This window comes from Cyclopterus lumpus, chromosome 21 (genome assembly GCF_009769545.1).
Source record: "Cyclopterus lumpus isolate fCycLum1 chromosome 21, fCycLum1.pri, whole genome shotgun sequence".
NCBI lineage: Eukaryota > Metazoa > Chordata > Actinopteri > Perciformes > Cyclopteridae > Cyclopterus > Cyclopterus lumpus.
In genome coordinates this window covers 17276295-17296222 of record NC_046986.1, presented here as the reverse complement: position 1 = coordinate 17296222, position 19928 = coordinate 17276295, and the positions used below count along the sequence as shown (strand labels likewise).

The window sequence follows — 19928 nt, the reverse complement described above, 5'->3', positions numbered from 1 at the left end:
GCAGGACAGTCATCCTGGATGATGCATGCAAAACAGAAATGAGTATTTGCCTGGTATGTCTGTGAATATCAGTGATCACAGAATCACCTTCTCCTTTAATATACTACGTCACCATGGAGTCTAATTGCCAAAGACTCTTCACTATTCATTTCCCGATGCATGTGTAATAAATATTGTTTTCACTCTAAGTGAATTAGTCCTACTAGTGAAATGCTCGTTCAAAACATGCCCGTTCAGAACGAGCCGATTCATTGGCCTGTGGAGTGCTGCTTGCAGCTTTCTCAAAACAACTGAACATGGTGCTTCATCGGGTTTGGGAGAATTACATCTGGCATTGTGTCACACTCCCATAACGCGGCTATACTTATAGTCTAAAACAGGTGAAATTGGCCTTCGGTGTGGTTCACTGGCAGAAAACACCAGGGGCAAACTGGACTGTTCTGCAAGGTCGGCAACCTGAGCCTAGGGCGCACCACTAAAAAGGCCCCAAACAGCGCTAGATTAATTATGACGTTTAGATATACTGCTTGATGGTAAATTCACTACAAACACCACAATTGCTCCAACAAATCGAGGCAAAGAAAACATGTATGACTTCATGCCTCAAGAATCAAGTTGTTTACGTAGCTCATTCTTTGGAGAATTTAATGAGATCCATAGAGGATGAAGTAATCTGATAAAAACATCCCACCAACTCAAACAGATCACTTTACAGATCCTGTCTGCCGGATCACATCAGTGCATATCCAGGTCAGGTACTGAAGACTGAATAAGACAATCTAGTGCTGGTTACTCAAGAATCTTTATTTTATTTTATCATTCCATTTGATATATCATTAATGGATAATAGCTTAAATGTGACATATATAACTTTTGGTGGGCATGTGGAAGTGCACAAATATAGATATCTCTATTTTGTGATCATGTTTACGTTGTATATTTTAACAATTAGTTGTAATTTAACTATTGTGTGCATCATAGTGATTCACAAATCCCTCCATGAGCCAATGTACATTTTCATTGCAGCTTTGTTAATCAACTCTGTTCTTTTCAGCACTGCTATCTACCCAAAGCTTTTGATTGACTTTTTATCAGAAAAACAGATCATATCTTATTCAGCCTGTCTCTTACAGTGGTTTACATATTACTCTCTTCTCGGTTCGGATTTCTTCCTGTTGTCGGTCATGGCCTATGATAGATATGTGTCTATATGTAACCCTCTGCAATATCCAACCATCATGAGCAAAACAACTGTTAATATTTTATTGATTTCAGCTTGGATTGTGCCCGCTTGTCAGGTTTCAGTCCCGATGTGTTTGAGTGCTAATAAGAAAATATGTAACTTTTATTTGAAAGGAATAATTTGCAACAGCACCGTTCATAAACTTCACTGTGTTACTTCAAGAATGCTGAATATTTATGGCTTGGTTGTCTTTGTGAGTGCTGTACTTTTTCCCGTGCTCTTCATACTTTTTACATACACCAGGATACTTGTAGTATCCTATCGATGTCAAGGAGTCAGGAGAAAAGCTGCACAGACATGTTTACCCCACCTGCTGGTTCTATTCAGCTTCTCCTGTTTAAGTGCATATGATGTACTTCTTGCTCGACTGGAAATTGACTTCCCGAAAACTTTACGTTTGATAATGGCTTTACAAGTAGTAATATATCATCCTCTTTTTAATCCTATCATTTATGGACTAAAAATGAGAGGAATTTATGTACACCTCAAGATGCTGTTCTGCAAAAGGGTCTAATGTATTCACACTGATGACTGTTGTACAGTCAGCATTTGTTTGTCATAATAATGCAGAGATTAAAGATTTGTTTTTCATACAATAACGCACAGAGAATCTTCCACTTCAAAAATTTAATGATAAGTACTGAGCAATTCACTGCAGTTTGCCAAAGACCCAAAGGTAATGGTTTAGTCTAACAGATAACCACAACTTTATCATCAATTTTCCAGTTTGAGTTTAGTTACTGGTGATAACATGAGCCCTCAAATAAGTACAAGATCAGAGGAGATCAGAGCCCTTTAACAATCCCTGCAGGGCAATCCAGGGTTTTAGCAGCACAATTGAAATTTAAAAAAGTATCATGATATAGTGTGTGATGCAGTGAGTTGTGGTCAAGCAGTGGTTAGGTTATGGAGGAGGTTGCACGTTTTTTTCATTTTATAGTAAAAATTAATGATTAAACTGTTGTGTCTGTCAAGTGTGTATTTCATTATTGTTTACTGCATCTGGAGTAAACAATCTAATTCATAAAACAAGTCGCATTTGTATACATATGCTGGATTTAAAAAGTGCAGAATTTTAATAAGCTGAAAATATGTTTTATGTTATATTTGACTGCATGTTTCTTATTGATAAACGGCTGTATCATGTGCACACCATCCAAGTCTTGCTTGTGGGTAATTTCATTCTTTATGGACAACAATAATCATATCACATTTACTACACAATAATGTTTATATGTGTGATGAATTTTCCAAGGAGGTAAACTGGGTGGATTCAAGCTTATACTTTCAGCTTTGTTCTAATGTCCTCTTCTAATGTTTAAGCTGTATAATAGTAAAACAGACAGCTTTGCAAAAATACTATGCTTCGACACACTCCAAATTAGATCTAACATGTTGATTATTTATGAGAAGAGGGCTTGTTGACCCGCTCCGGACTGTCTCCATGATGGTTGAGCCTTTCAGATCCACAGAGATGTGTGTTGTTTGCGAGTGTTGGTGTGACGTGTGGCTACAACATATGATACTTTATGCACGACATATATTGATACTATCAGATGAGAACCATAACAACTAAAATAACTTATAAGAAAGCACAATGCTGCTGTCGTTATTTCCTTAATATGTATAGTCAACACTTGGCTTGTCTGTAACTGCAGAACACCTACAGTGAGACACACACATTAAAACCTGACCTGAGCTCCAACAGGTGTCAACTGAAGCTGTTTCAGTCAAGGACACCCTAGCTGTTCAAAGAGGGGGGCGGGATCTCCCTTTGAATTCCGTCACTCAAAGTTTTTAGGTCAGGATCATTGGCGCCACTTTCTAATGCAGTGTGTAGCCCAGTGCATCAATTTATATGCAATAAACATATGATTAACGTCCTCAGGGTTTAGGCAACTACACCACTTGGTTAGGTTTAGGGAAAACATAATGGTTGGCCTTAAAATGAGTACCGAAACTAAGTAAAACGTAAATAACGTATCGTCAGCATAGAACATATAACGTGGATCAATAGTAGAGCAGGGTCGTCCTTCAATCAGAGGATCGGCGGTTCGATCCCCGGCTCTGCTAGCCCATGTCGATGTGTCCTTGGGCAAGACACTTAAACCCGTAGCTGTGCCCATGGTGTTTGAATGTTAGATTGTCCTGATGGGTGGGTGGCACCTTGCATGGTAGCTCCTGTCATCAGTGTATGAATGGTTGAATGATGACAAGTGTTAAAGCGCTTTGAGTGGTCAGAAGGTCAGAAAAGCGCAATACAACCATTCATTGCCCATTTCGCATTGACACGCTAAAGGTCTGTATCAGACACCGCCGGGCGTGACAATATGTGACAAAGGAAAACTGTTAAGCAAATGTCCTGTCTAGAGATGTACTACGCTATGTTCAAAGAAGCATGATGCTCCGCGGATGTATCGCCATAATACAATGAAGTAAAATACATAACCTCTGATGTACCTTTCCCCCTCCCTTACATACTCCCTATCTGTGCATGTTTGTGTGCTACCCGACCCCTTGGAAGGAAGGGTATACAACTGAGCCCAAATCCAATGTGCATTTGTACTTCTCTGCTGAACATTCATCGTTCTGCAGACGAGTTCCTTCCTGCGCAAGAATACATACGCAGAAGCTTAAAGGTTGTTTGTGGAATCTCTTTATTTCAACCATCTCATCCGAAGCTTGTGAATAGGAGTTACAAATAATTCCACGTCAAAACCAATCAATCAACAGTAAGAAAAAAGAGCACAGCCCTTCTCAGCAGCTCTTTGACACTCAATTATGCCATTCAGATAATCCCTCAAGGGAAACCCTAACGCTCCAACCTCCTAGCTAAAGCAGCAGCTCTCCGTTCTCGGCAGGACAGTCATCCTGGATGATGCATGCAAAACAGAAATGAGTATTTGCCTGGTATGTCTGTGAATATCAGTGATCACAGAATCACCTTCTCCTTTAATATACTACGTCACCATGGAGTCTAATTGCCAAAGACTCTTCACTATTCATTTCCCGATGCATGTGTAATAAATATTGTTTTCACTCTAAGTGAATTAGTCCTACTAGTGAAATGCTCGTTCAAAACATGCCTGTTCAGGACGAGCCGATTCATTGGCCTGTGGAGTGCTGCTTGCAGCTTTCTCAAAACAACTGAACATGGTGCTCCATCGGGTTTGGGAGAATTACATCTGGCATTGTGTCACACTCCCATAACGCGACTATACTTATAGTCTAAAACAGGTGAAATTGGCCTTCGGTGTGGTTCACTGGCAGAAAACACCAGGGGCAAACTGGACTGTTCTGCAAGGTCGGCAACCTGAGCCTAGGGCGCACCACTAAAAAGGCCCCAAACAGCGCTAGATTAATTATGACGTTTAGATATACTGCTTGATGGTAAATTCACTACAAACACCACAATTGCTCCAACAAATCAAGGCAAAGAAAACATGTATGACTTCATGCCTCAAGAATCAAGTTGTTTACGTAGCTCATTCTTTGGAGAGTTTAATGAGATCCATAGAGGATGAAGTAATCTGATAAAAACATCCCACCAACTCAAACAGATCACTTTACAGATCCTGTCTGCTGGATCACACCAGTGCATATCCAGGTCAGGTACTAAAGACTGAATAAGACAATCTAGTGCTGGTTACTCAAGAATCTTTATTTTATTTTATCATTCCATTTGATATATCATTAATGGATAATAGCTTAAATGTGACATATATCACTTTTGGTGGGCATGTGGAAGTGCACAAATATAGATATCTCTATTTTGTGATCATGTTTAAGTTGTATATTTTAACAATTAGCTGTAATTTAACTATTGTGTGCATCATAGTGATTCACAAATCCCTCCATGAGCCAATGTACATTTTCATTGCAGCTTTGTTAATCAACTCTGTTCTTTTCAGCACTGCTATCTACCCAAAGCTTTTGATTGACTTTTTATCAGAAAAACAGATCATATCTTATTCAGCCTGTCTCTTACAGTGGTTTATATATTACTCTCTTCTCAGTTCGGATTTCTTCCTGTTGTCGGTCATGGCCTATGATAGATATGTGTCTATATGTAACCCTCTGCATTATCCAACCATCATGAGAAAAACAACTGTTAATATTTTACTGATTTCAGCTTGGATTGTGCCCGCTTGTCAGGTTTCAGTCCCGATGTGTTTGAGTGCTAATAAGAAAATATGTAACTTTTATTTGAAAGGAATACTTTGCAACAGCACTGTTCATAAACTTCACTGTGTGACTTCAAGATTGCTGAATATTTATGGCTTGGTTGTCTTTGGTAGTGCTGTACTTCTCCCCGTGCTCTTCATACTTTTTACATACACCAGGATACTTGTAGTATCCTATCGTTGTCAAGGAGTCAGGAGAAAAGCTGCACAGACATGTTTACCCCACCTGCTGGTTCTATTCAGCTTCTCCTGTTTAATTGCATATGATGTACTTCTTGCTCGATTGGAAATTGACTTTCCGAAAACTTTACGTTTGATAATGGCTTTACTAGTAGTAATATATCAACCTCTTTTTAATCCTATCATATATGGACTCAAAATGAGAGGAATATATGTACACCTTAAGATGCTGTTCTGCAAAAGGGTCTAATGTATTCACACTGATGACTGTTGCATAGTTTTGCTGAAGCAGTGGTTATGTTATGGAGGAGGTAACAAGTTTTTTAAATGTTATAGTAAAATTGAATGATTAAACTATTGTGTCTGTCAAGTGTGTATTTCATTATTGTTTACTCCATCTGGAGTAAATAATCTAATTCATAAAAAAAGTCAAATTTGTATACATATGCTGGATTTAAAAAGTGCAGAATTTTAATAAGCTGAAAATATGTTTTATGTTATATTTGACGGCATGTTTCTTATTGATAAACGGCTGTATCGTGTGCACACCATCCAAGTCTTGCTTGTGGGTAATTTCATTCTTTATGGAGAACAATAATCATATCACATTTACTACACAATAATGTTTATATGTGTGATGAATTTTTCAAGGAGGTAAACTGGGTGGATTCAAGCTTATACTTTCAGCTTTGTTCTAATGTCCACTTCTAATGTTTAAGCTGTATAATATTAAAACAGACAGCTTTGCAAAAATCCTATGCTTCGACACACTCCAAATGAGATCTAACATGTTGATTATTCATGAGAAGAGGGCTTGTTGACCCGCTCCGGACTGTCTCCATGATGGTTGAGCCTTTCAGATCCACAGAGATGTGTGTTGTTTGCGAGTGTTGGTGTGACGTGTGGCTACAACATATGATACTTTATGCACGACATATATTGATACTATCAGATGAGAACCATAAAAACTAAAATAACTTATAAGAAAGCACAATGCTGCTGTCGTTATTTCCTTAATATGTATAGTCAACACTTGGCTTGTCTGTAACTGCAGAACACCTACAGTGAGACACACACATTAAAACCTGACCTGAGCTCCAACAGGTGTCAACTGAAGCTGTTTCAGTCAAGGACACCCTAGCTGTTCAAAGAGGGGGGCGGGATCTCCCTTTGAATTGCGTCACTCAAAGTTTTTAGGTCAGGATCATTGGCGCCACTTTCTAATGCAGTGTGTAGCCCAGTGCATCAATTTATATGCAATAAACATATGATTAACGTCCTCAGGGTTTAGGCAACTACACCACTTGGTTAGGTTTAGGGAAAACATAATGGTTGGCCTTAAAATGAGTACCGAAACTAAGTAAAACGTAAATAACGTATCGTCAGCATAGAACATATATAACGTGGCTCAATAGTAGAGCAGGGTCGTCCTTCAATTAGAGGATCGGCGGTTCGATCCCCGGCTCTGCAAGCCCATGTCGATGTGTCCTTGGGCAAGACACTTAAACCCGTAGCTGTGCCTATGGTGTTTGAATGTTAGATAGTCCTGATGGGCGAGTGGCACCTTGCATGGTAGCTCCTGTCATCAGTGTCTGAATGGTTGAATGATGACAAGTGTTAAAGCACTTTGAGTGGTCAGAAGGTCAGAAAAGCGCAATACAACCATTCAATGCCCATTTCGCATTGACACGCTAAAGGTCTGTATCAGACACCGCCGGGCATGACAATATGTGACAAAGGAAAACTGTTAAGCAAATGTCCTGCGTAAACACGCACTACGCTATGTTCAAAGAAGCATGACGCTCCGCGGATGTATCGCCATAATACAATGAAGTAAAATACATAACCTCTGATGTACCTTTCCCCCGCCCTTACATACTCCCTATCTGTGCATGTTTGTGTGCTACCCGACCCCTTGGAAGGAAGGGTATACAATTGCCAAAACCAATGTGCATTTGTACTTCTCTGCTGAACATTCATCGTTCTGCAGAGAATACAATACACCTTCCGGCGCAAAAATACATATGCAGAAGCTTAAAGGTTGTTTGTGGAATCTCTTTATTTCAAACCATCTCATCCGAAGCTTGTGAATAGGAGTTACAAATAATTCCACCACAAAACCAATCAATCAACAGTAAGAAAAAAGAGCAGAGCCCTTCTCAGCAGCTCTTTGCCACTCAATTATGCCATTCAGATAATCCCTCAAGGGAAACCCTAACGCTCCAACCTTCTATAGCTAAAGCAGCAGCTCTCCGTTCTCGGCAGGACAGTCATCCTGGATGATGCATGCAAAACAGAAATGAGTATTTGCCTGGTATGTCTGTGAATATCAGTGATCACAGAATCACCTTCTCCTTTAATATACTACGTCACCATGGAGTCTAATTGCCAAAGACTCTTCACTATTCATTTCCCGATGCATGTGTAATAAATATTGTTTTCACTCTAAGTGAATTAGTCCTACAAGTGAAATGCTCGTTCAAAACATGCCTGTTCAGGACGAGCCGATTCATTGGCCTGTGGAGTGCTGCTTGCAGCTTTCTCAAAACAACTGAACATGGTGCTCCATCGGGTTTGGGAGAATTACATCTGGCATTGTGTCACACATCCATTACACGGCTATACGTATAGTCTAAAACAGGTGAAATTGTCCTTCGGTGTGGTTCACTGGCAGAAAACACCAGGGGCAAACTGGACTGTTCTGCAAGGTCGGCAACCTGAGCCTAGGGCGCACCACTAAAAAGGCCCCAAACAGCGCTAGATTAATTATGACGTTTAGATATACTGCTTGATGGTAAATTCACTACAAACATCACAATTGCTCCAACAAATCGAGGCAAAGAAAACATGTATGACTTCATGCCTCAAGAATCAAGTTCTTTACGTAACTCATTCTTTGGAGAGTTTAATGAGATCCATAGAGGATGAAGTAATCTGATAAAAACATCCCACCAACTCAAACAGATCACTTTACAGATCCTGTCTGCCGGATCACATCAGTGCATATCCAGGTCAGGTACTGAAGACTGAATAAGACAATCTAGTGCTGGTTACTCAATAATCTTTATTTTATTTTATCATTGATATATCATTAATGGATAATAGCTTAAATGTGACATACATCACTTTTGGTGGGCATGTGGAAGTGCACAAATATAGATATCTCTATTTTGTGATCATGTTTACATTGTATATTTTAACAATTAGCTGTAATTTAACTATTGTGTGCATCATAGTGATTCACAAATCCCTCCATGAGCCAATGTACATTTTCATTGCAGCTTTGTTAATCAACTCTGTTCTTTTCAGCACTGCTATCTACCCGAAGCTTTTGATTGACTTTTTATCAGAAAAACAGATCATATCTTATTCAGCCTGTCTCTTACAGTGGTTTACATATTACTCTCTTGTCGGTTCAGATTTCTTCCTGTTGTCGGTCATGGCCTATGATAGATATGTGTCTATATGTAACCCTCTGCAATATCCAACCATCATGAGAAAAAGAACTGTTAATATTTTACTGATTTCAGCTTGGATTGTGCCCTCTTGTCAGGTTTCAGTCCCGATGTGTTTGAATGCTAATAAGAAAATATGTAACTTTTATTTGAAAGGAATAATTTGCAACAGCACCACTCACAAACTTCCCTGTGTGACTTCAAGAATACTGAATATTTATGGCTTGTTTGTCTTTGTGAGTTCTCTACTTCTCCCCGTGCTCTTCATACTTTTTACATACACCAGGATACTTGTAGTATCCTATCGATGTCAAGGAGTCAGGAGAAAAGCTGCACAGACATGTTTACCCCACCTGCTGGTTCTATTCAGCTTCTCCTGTTTAAGTGCATACGATGTACTTCTTGCTCGACTGGAAATTGACTTTCCGAAAACTTTACGTTTGATAATGGCTTTACAAGTAGTAATATATCAACCTCTTTTTAATCCTATCATTTATGGACTAAAAATGAGAGGAATATATGTACACCTTAAGATGCTGTTCTGCAAAAGGGTCTAATGTATTCACACTGATGACTGTTGTATAGTTTTGCTCAAGCAGTGGTTATGTTATGGAGGAGGTTTTAGGTTTTTTTCACTTTATAGTAAAAAATGTGTCTGTCAAGTGTGTATTTCATTATTGTTTACTCCATCTGGAGTAAACAATCTAATTCATAAAACAAGTCGCATTTGTATACATATGCTGGATTTAAAAAGTGCAGAATTTTAATAAGCTGAAAATATGTTTTATGTTATATTTGACTTTTTCTTATTGATAAACGGCTGTATCATGTGCACACCATTGTAACATCCAAGTCTTGCTTGTGGGTAATTTCATTCTTTATGGAGAAAAATAATCATATCACATTTACTACACAATAATGTTTATATGTGTGATGAATTTTCCAAGAAGGAGGTACACTTGAAGGATTAAAGCTTATACGTTCAGCTTTGTTAACCCTCTTCTAATGTTTATGACTGTATATAAAACAGACAGCTTTGCAAAAATACTATGCTTCGACACACACCTATGCAGACATGGTGATTAAGTTACAGGTGAAATACCTTCATAATAAAAAGAATATTATGATAAAAACTACACGTATTAGTTGCAGTTTTTTTTTCATCAAGATGAGATTCCTCTATATTTCCACAGTGCTCTCTGGGAAAAAAAGTATATTTGACAATGTATTTAGAAGGTACCAACCGTCTGATTAAGGATAGCAATGAGAGTTCCTCCACATTTGTGGTGTTGTGCTTATTTACCAGTTGTACCATCCAAGGTCTCTGCATAAGGAAGCTGTTCATCAGATTACAGTAGTGTCTTAGTTTTGAATATCACCCCTGCCCTCTGTAACATTTCCCTTGAAGAACTGTGCTGCAGAGGGTGCAACCAATCCAAACAATCCAACCCTTACAAGCAATGAAGAGGTTTATGGTTCACAAATGCACATACATCAAACAGTCGTAGAACTGCATTGGGATCAAGTTCAAGATGGACTCCTCCTGTTCTGCTTTTGGGCCTAAACTACAGGATTTAGAAGTCTGGCTCAGTGCCGAAAGTGTTCAACACGCAATTCATACACTTGATAAACAGACACAAGTACAACGTTCCAGACACAAACACATTATTACACACGTTCCACATATATTCTTGACGGCAAAATGGACAAAAAGTATGTAAAAACTGGATCCCCAAAAAACAACTAAACATTACACGGAGGTTGTTGAACATGTAATTCCAAAACATGGCATTAATACGCTGCTTTAACATCCTCCACTCTTCTTGTTTCACCTCCACACATCATTCCATTTACATGACTTCCATAACTTTATTCAGTTCATATGAAACTTTTGATGGCATTTTAATGACAAATGACACTAATTGAAAGTTGAGTGCCAGCATTAAAATATATCCAAATAAAATTTAAAAATAAAATATTGACATATAATTAATTTTTTTATTTGACATAATTTGATGTAATCATCTTTTATTTCACAAACATTTTCAACCCACTTCTTTCCAGGTCATGGCTTATTGTTATTCCTCTCTGTTTGGTGAAGTCATATCATTTCTCTTGCAGGCAAGCATTTTCTTGAAAATGTGATTGCAGGATTGAAGTACTAATAATTTTTTCTGTTACTGTGTTCTTTTTTTAAATCACTTGTGCACGATGATACTGCTGATCAGCTGATCTTGCACAGAAAATTATTTAAAGATTCCCGTTTCCAATATAGACTGCCAAAAGGCATTTACTTGTTTGTGGATCTCCAGCATACTATTTTAAGTTTGTAGCCTTGGTGAAAACATTGCATTCATCCGAGATGCAGAAAGTCAATATTTCGGTCAAAGACTCCTGGACCCCAGGAACGACTTGTGACTTCTACTAGCATGCTCTGCCTCTCTAAAACCGCAATACTCTCAACTGTCAAATGTGGGATAAAGATAAATACTGCAACTTAGTGGCCCATTGCAGATAATAGTTAAATATTTGTGATTGACGACAATAGTTTGGTCTGTGTAAAAAATAAATGAAGTTCCTACTGACATATGGAGCTATATCGCAAGTTCAGACAAGAAGACCCGACCCCTCAGCCCGGCATTTATTCCTCATACGTCTGCCAATCGTTTCTCACACATGCTCACTCATTGTTTACTTGCTGTCATTGTTCTGCGCCGTCAATCATGACACCAGCTGCGCAGATCAGCTGATTCCCTCTATCCAATAAGCACACGGAAACAATGACACGGCTAGCCAATCATCTCGCTGCTGTCTCATTTAAATATGACTGTCTCTCTACCTTCAGTTCATTATGCTGCAGTTACGCACCCCTCCACCTCCCCACCTCCGCCCAGTCTTCACGGATCCATCAGCTTCATCAACTCATCATCTATCAGCTCATCACCACCAGGTCTGGACTCCACGGGGGGATCTATCTCGTTGCTGATCAGGGCAGTCGGCCCTCAATTTCAAATCTCCCCGTAGAGTCCAAGCGCCAAAGACTCTGAGGCTTCATCATTTCATATCACCTGTTAACAATAAACATTATCCATTCGTCATCTAACTGGTCTCTCCCTGATTGAAATAATGTTCACCTTTTTTCTGTTCAGTAATTACAGTATTTTAACTGGTGTAAAGCCTTTTCTTTCCCTCAGTGGAATGAGAAATGACTTCCCAGAGAAATGACATCACACACATTTGTATTGAACATTTTTTTTCTTCTTTCTGTCTCTATTTACAACAGAGGTGTTTGCTCCCTGCATTGGGTAAATACAAATACCATATGTAATACAAAATAGGGAACGAGATGGGGCTCGTGGGATGAGGGGATGTAAGGTAAGGGATGAAGGCATGAGGGTCAAAGAATGAAGGGAAAAAGAGAATGAGGGATGAAGGGTTATGGGTTGATGGATGGAGGGATGTGGGGTAGAGGGGTGGAGGGATGAGGAGGGTAAATATAGGGTTGTGGTATAATGGATGATGGAAGGGAAAGTCTCTTTGATGTGTACACCACCCCAAAATGAGAGAGAAGGGAGAGAGAAAAAGAAAGAGGGGTTTGAGGGGAGGGATGTGAACAGATCAGTTCTGCTTAAATACTTTTGTGTCGAGGAAATGGGATGTTATGTTGCATTGCTGCCAAACTACGATGCCATCTTCTCATGCTCCCAGTACTTTCACCACTTTCGTTTAATTTTCCCAAATAATAATCTGTTTATTGGCTGTTTTTTTAATGGCTTGTCCAAATGTGTGTGTTGCTTGGAATGACAATACGCACTGAGACCCATAAGAAAGTCTGCCCCTCATTGTTTCTCCAGGGTTTCATGGGCCGAGTCAGACCGACTCTGGAGTGCATAAGACCCAATACACTGGATTTAATGAGTCACGACAGATCCGTATTTGACATGGTTGAATATGTTCAATCCACTGAACTCCTGTCAAAATAGTATACAGTTGGATGTTCTTTTGTAAAGCTGACTTGTTGTGAGTGCTGTGAAACCTTAACGCGTTTACTGCCTGTTGAACAGTGGTTTGTTCCATCCTGAGGTGCTCTCTTTTTTGGCTGGATGGTTCACATATCACCTATTCAAACTTGGCAAGCAGTCCACAGCCGGGAGCAGCTTGTGGACACCTACTGTGAGACTCAAGCGTCCAATAGGAAACCGCAAGAGACTGCAACAAAAAAGTTTAGTTTGAGGGTTGTGGGATTCTTTATGCTTACAGTTGAACTATACGGATATGCTTATGCATCCAAAAATATGCAAACACTTCTGACAAGGAGGATGGTGGTTATGGGTTATTTATTAAATCAGTTAATTTCATCATATATTATTTTTAATAAAGCAAAGCAGTCACCTGTGCAGAGCAAATGAAACTCATGAAGCAGTAACAATAAAGAGATAGCGATAAACAGATCACACTCTGATGTTGTCTTGCTGTATTCAATATCCTCGTAGACTCCAGGCCTCTCGGCTGCCTGCTGAGATGATGAGGATCTGTGCTTGTCTGTTTTTTTGGAAATATTGTTGATTACAGGTACTTTGTCACATATCAGGTCATTATCTCCCCCCAGGGCCCACAATGTCAGTGAGCGCTGTTGCTGATGTTTTTGATGAGGTCAGTATAAAGTGCGTCACACATTTACCAAATGGAAAAACTTAGCATCAAGCCGAGTTCTGGAGGCGGCCACGTTATTCATCATCTTATTTACCAAGAGGTGTGAGTAGCTTTTACAGACCGACTAATGTGGGTTTAAAATAAATTACGACTGAGCCTGTGAAAACAGCTGTACAGTGTGTTCTGAGAAACTTTGTTAAGTTTGAGAAAATAACCCAAATAATGTGAACGTTTGGCTTGAGACTTGAGATTAAAAGTGGGATATTGTTGTTTCTGTGCGTTTCTCCTCAGAGTTTTGAACAGCTAAATATTTAATGAATTTCTATTAAATGATTTCAGTAGCCGAGAAACAGTGTGCTATCTTTAATTATTGTCAACCCAAACTGCTCTGAAATTAGTTCAGTCTTGAATTATTTAGGCGACTATGGGTCAGTGGTTAGCATGCCCGTCTTTCAATCAGGGGGTTGGCAGTTCAATCCCCGCCCTAGTCGATGTGTCCTTGAGCAAGACACTTAACCCTGCATTGCTCCCCGTAGCTGTGTCTACGGTGTATAATGTAAAGTGTCTTTGAATATCTTGAAAAGCACTATATAAATTAAATAGATTATTATTATTATAAATCTCCACTTTTGACGATAACAAAAATACAGATTTGACTGTTTTTTCTGTGACCTGTGGAACCCGAATTTCTTCTTTTTTTCAAGAAAGCAAGAAGAACATGTTTCTACGTGTGTTTTTCTCAGGTTGGAGAGCAGCGAGGTGTACAAATATACCAACTGAATGTACCAGGGACCCACACATTGCAGCTCAGAACATAATTACCATTCAAGAGTCCATCATAGTGTTGGTGCTGGGAAACAGTCTTTTCATGCAGCCAACCGTGAAGCCCTTTAAATATAAAAGCCATTTTAAATTCAAATGGCGGTAAAGGCAGGGAGGTGCCGACAGGACCGTAATATAGCATAATTCATCCACTCCAATAGGACAGTCATGCATCATTTGTTGGTGTTTTTATTTTATTTGAGGACGTTCTTTTTTTTTCTCTTTTCAAATGTGAACTACATAATCTAATTCATATGTGTTTTAGAGGAAATGTTTAGAGGAAGTGTTTACAGTCCTGCAGGTAAACAAACACAAATCCAGTAAACATGTCACGTTCTATCAATAAAGGAGGAACATGATGCATCGACCCATCATGTTTTTCTTCTGATTGTGATCGTGGCGTAATGTTATATATGAAGTTGACATTTGGATCATTTGATGAAGGAGTTGATTGAGGAATGAAGGCCTCTCTAAATGAAAAATGAAATGTAACCTTTAATTATCGCATCACATCCCCTAATTAGCGGCATATCTGTAAACATCCAAACACAGTGGAAGCATCACTCCTGTGATCATATCATCTCTGAGTTTAACCTGTAGCCATTAGGCTAATCAGTCTTATACTTTTAAACATTATAACGTGGTGTGAACACGTTTTATATATCAAAAGGTCCAAATACAAAACATTAAATAGAATAAAATACATACAAAGGCACAATTAAAGTACATAGACCTACAAATGACTTATAAAGAGACAGCTGTACCAATGTCTCCACAACTGGTAGCGTGTAGAACTAAACTTTATGTTTGATAAAACATTTCTGAGTCAATAACCTGCCAAATAAATGTATACATAAGCTTTCTTAAAACAGTTTGGAAAGTATTAACTCCTGCAGCCGCAAACATTTCACTGGCACTCCACCGTCTCCATCTCTTCAGTAATATTCTCATGGCATCATTATGAGCTACTTGAAGTCTCTGTAGGCTTGATTTTTTATAATTAGACCTCAAGTGTGCAGTATAGAGAAGTGTAACAGATTGGTCAACAGATTGAATGATGGGAAAACCGAATTTATTTTTATTTTCCTGACTGTCTTTTCTCACAGCAATGAAACAAACCACTTTGAACAAAACATTCTTCACATAAATATTGAAGATATAATAGAATATTAACTGCATGTGGTTTATTTACAGGATGATTAATCTTAGCTTTTTAGACTACAAGAGATCTGTGTGCTCTTATAGCACCAACGTCTTGTTATCTACTTATTCAGTGTCCATATGGTGGGTTTTGAGTTGATGGGAAGAAACCAAGGACGCTGAGCTGAGCAATCCAATTACCATAACAAGTAATTGCTTTTTTGTCCAATAAACTTATGCAACACTGACTCTAAAGGTGTGTTAGATGGGCTACTGATCCCCCCCCTTGAGGTTGAGGGTCTAACATGGTAGCAATCGGTCACTGCAGCAGGAATCCCCGGTGAAATAACAGAAATATCTTTCCCCATTTGGTTAAAGAATATTGTTCTACTAAACATTAAACTAAATAATTAAATAAATGCTTTAATGTTTAAAGGGCCCAATGTTACAGCAGTTTCATACGGTTCACTGCTTCTTGTTAATGAAGGTCCATGGGAAGGAAAAGGCTGCTTTGGCTCAGCTTTCAATTTGTATGTGTATTTGAGGCAGAATATTAGAGATGAGATTACAAAATAAATGGTACTTCAACAAATGTGTTTGACTGGAGTTTACGAGCTCCACAAGCAGTAATGAACAGCTACATTAGAGACTCCTATGTAGGAATGTAAGCGTATACATTTACGTGCAGTAGATGTGTTTGAGGTATACTTATCAAAAAAAGATATATACTGTATTTATATATGTGTGTTTTCTTTTCTTTGCTCTGTAACTGTATATGAAGATGTGCTTTTTTTATTGTATGCTTAGTCATCTGACTTTTATGGCTTTGTATTCCAGGAGAGAGGAGCACAATGGACACCATTTTTTGTTTGGGGATGATTTTATATGTATATTTAATATGTCAAATAAATCAAATCAATTTATAACCACAATGTAGGTTGCTCAGTGTATGTATTTGCTTTTTTCTGAGAGAACACCTTGAATGTCGTGAATGAAATCTTGAGAGAATTTTCTGGAACAACGTTTGCTCATTTTGACATTTTAACAATGACATTGAACGACCGATTAAAGGGCAGATTTAATAATACTTTTTCTCACTTTTCTCACACACCTTCTCCTGAACATTACTGATGCCATTTCCTGCGACTTAGTTAAACATTTTGTTTATTTCTCCCATTCTGCCATTTTTTTAAATTATCAAATTGCATGAATATTGAACATTTAATTGTTCAGTCAAAGTGGAGGTATTGCTGGTTGCCGCGTTAGCCCTACATTACATTAAAGTGGCTTTGTTAACGTTTTGGATTTTTCCGTTATAAAACATGAGCACTGAACAGTTTTAGGTGACACTCACTCAGCTGGGCACGGAGGACGTCACCTGAAGGATCCAAAGAAATGTCGCGGTGGGTGCCTTCCTGCTAACCTTTCCTCCTGGAGATCGGTCTGTGGCACAGCAACTCGCTACCTGGACGGCGAATACTGAAGTGGCAGAGACACTCAAATGTCAAATAGGATTCAGTTGTTCAGAGCTCCTGTAGAGTAACACCATTTCTGCCCTCTTTCAGGTCTGCTTTGCAAATATTTGTTATTATTTTTGTGTACTTTCTCAAGGCTGACTGTTTTGCCATTCAACAGTCTTCACAATTCTCCTTAAAAAAAAGCATTTTCTTTGCAACTCCTTCGTTCATTTACATGTGGGATTGTTCCCTATGAATGGTTGTTCCTGTTTTGACAGATGGATTTGAAGAGGTTCAGTTAAGGTAAAAGCATTGAGGTACTGGGCAGCGAAATGGTACACACAAGCACACGACTGCACTCTAAATTCTGAATGTGAAACCCAAGCAGGGATTTCTCATTTGAATTTGAATGATGGAAGATGAAATGCAATAAAATACTATTATTGTTGCTTGAACAATGCCAGCTCGGTTTTTGAAAAACATGGCAAAGTTACAAATGAAAATCAGAAGTCAGAATGTAGATCTCACCTCCCACCTCCTGACAATAAAAGTGAAAAAAGCAACCGTGACGGAGACATGAGATTTATTTGTTTAATTTCTTTATTATAATAATTGCCAGATTTATCTTTGAAGGCTATTTAAATTCATCCCTTTCTAGATTTTCAAAAGGCAATTTAAATGTGTTACAGGATGCAAAATTAACACAACACTGAGTAAACACGATCAAACCACTGAACAGCGACACTCGATAAGCTATAAGCAAGTGTTTTATTATGTATAAAGTGTTACTGCTTGCTTAAAATTAGTTTTTAAGACTTTAAAGCCCTTGTGTTCAGGGAGGCTCCAGCTGTTTTACCCTGCTGCTCTGGACCATGCTGACCAGCATCCTCCCAACAGATCTGAGTACAACATTTTTATTTCAATCAAGGAGAGACCGTTTAGATAAAGAAAGGATGCATGTTATTGTTAACAGATGATATGAAATTATGAAGTCTTGGCGTCTTGGCGCTTGGACTCTGCGGGGAGATTTGCAATTGAGGGCCGACTGCCCCGATCGGCCACGAGATAGATCCCCCCGTGGAGTCCAGACCTGGTGGTGGCTGATGAGCTGATGGAATGATGAGTTGATGAGGCTGATGGATCCGTGGAGACTGGGCGGAGATGGGGAGGTAGAGGGGTGCGTAACAGCAGCATGAAATAACTGAAGGTAGGGAGACAGTCATATTTAAATGAGACAGCAGCGAGATGATTGGCTAGCCATGTCATTGTTTCCTTGTGCTGATTGGATAGAGGGGATCAGCTGATCTGCGCAGCTGGTGTCATGATTGACGGTGCAGGACGATGACAGCAAGTAAACAATGCGTGAGCATGCGTGAGGAATGATTGGCAGGAATGTGAGGAATAGATGGCGGGCTGAGGGGTCTGGTCTTCTTGTCTGAACTTGTGCTAGAGCTCCATTACTTCAACTTATTGTGCTTTCATTTTGAGAACTTTTACATCTGCTCTTTGACCCTGTCAGGTTGCTGGCTGTTTGCTGTCCATGAAACCAACCACTACATTGTTATGAAAGCTTCAAACAGCATTTTAAGACAACAGGCATATTTATGAATTGTGGACGACAAAAACATTTCAAAATTGATGTGCAGATCCTTGGACAGCCGTACTCCGTGTTTCCTTCAGATCTTCAAATCTAAATGGAAATAGTTTGCAGAGATCTTTGCAAAGGGTAAGCATTTCAAGATAACGTCTGTTCTACTCGATTTCTTTCAATAGTCCTTTTCAGAAGCTTGATATCGAGGGTTTCTGTCCACATTTCAGGCTGTAAATGCACTTGCTGCAAATTGAATTATATTCAGTTCACTTCATCTTATCTCTAAAAGGTATTCTACTATTCAAAAGTATTTTGCCTCAAGCGAACCTCGATTTCTTTCTCTGTTGATGAATTTAACCACATAGATGCACAAATATGTGTTGACCATCCTTTTCTATGAAATGCAATGCATAAGGTGTGTGCAGACATGATGAGACATGACAATGTAAACTAATGCAAAGGCATTGAATTCTGCATAAGTATACAAACTTTTCAATTATTTTTAGAACAAAGCAAAAAAAGGGATTATCAGTATGAAAATGAAGAGGTACTTCCCAAATGAACTGTTCTCACTCCCAACTTTTTTTAATAACGCAGCATGGTTGCTGAGACGAATACACCCAAAACTGCACAAATGGTAAAATGTAGGAAATGGTGCCTGGCAAAAAAGTTGCTTCACTTTGTCTGAACACACCTGCCTTTTAAAATAATCTTGTAATACATTAAAACATGTATCCACATTTTTTATAACTGACACCAGTAACAAGAGACGCAGTTTACCAAATCAGAAATTATGTAAATGTTCAGAGGGCAGTGATGCATTCTGGGTCAACAATGAAGGAGATTCAAAAGAAAAAAAAGTGTGCTGGGAAGCCACCCCACTCAGCTACATCCAGGCTCTGCAGCAGGTCCAGGGAATGAGGGGCTTTCGTGAAGATCAGCTCTTCACATTCAGCTTCATCAACCGAGATGAACTCACTCAGAAGATGAACAGAAATCCCTCGTTAAAAAGACCACAATGGTGGATTTGCATGTGTTCACTGTGCTAAAACTGTGCATATTTATTTTTTCTTCTCCAGGATATGCCATTGAAATGTAATCGCCTTTAACATTAAGAATAAATCACCTTCATATTAATGTTCATTTGTCTTACCTATCCTATTCATCACACAGGGTAATGCCGTTGCTAATGACGACCTCTGG

General features: G+C 38.9%; 3 protein-coding genes across 3 annotated transcripts; all 3 read left to right on the top strand.

Annotated features, from left to right (window-relative positions):
• Positions 1–839: 839 nt before the first annotated feature.
• Positions 840–1757, top strand: LOC117750684 (olfactory receptor 2T2-like). Its single transcript, XM_034561968.1, has one exon. It carries the CDS (start codon positions 840–842, stop codon positions 1755–1757), a length of 918 nt encoding a protein of 305 aa, XP_034417859.1.
• A 3182-nt stretch (positions 1758–4939) lies between these two features.
• On the top strand, positions 4940–5857 carry LOC117750680 (olfactory receptor 11A1-like). Its single transcript, XM_034561963.1, has one exon. The coding sequence runs from the start codon at positions 4940–4942 to the stop codon at positions 5855–5857; it is 918 nt and encodes a 305-aa protein (XP_034417854.1).
• A 2844-nt stretch (positions 5858–8701) lies between these two features.
• LOC117750607 (olfactory receptor 2T2-like) lies at positions 8702–9619 on the top strand. The gene has a single exon (XM_034561876.1). The coding sequence runs from the start codon at positions 8702–8704 to the stop codon at positions 9617–9619; it is 918 nt and encodes a 305-aa protein (XP_034417767.1).
• Positions 9620–19928: the final 10309 nt, after the last annotated feature.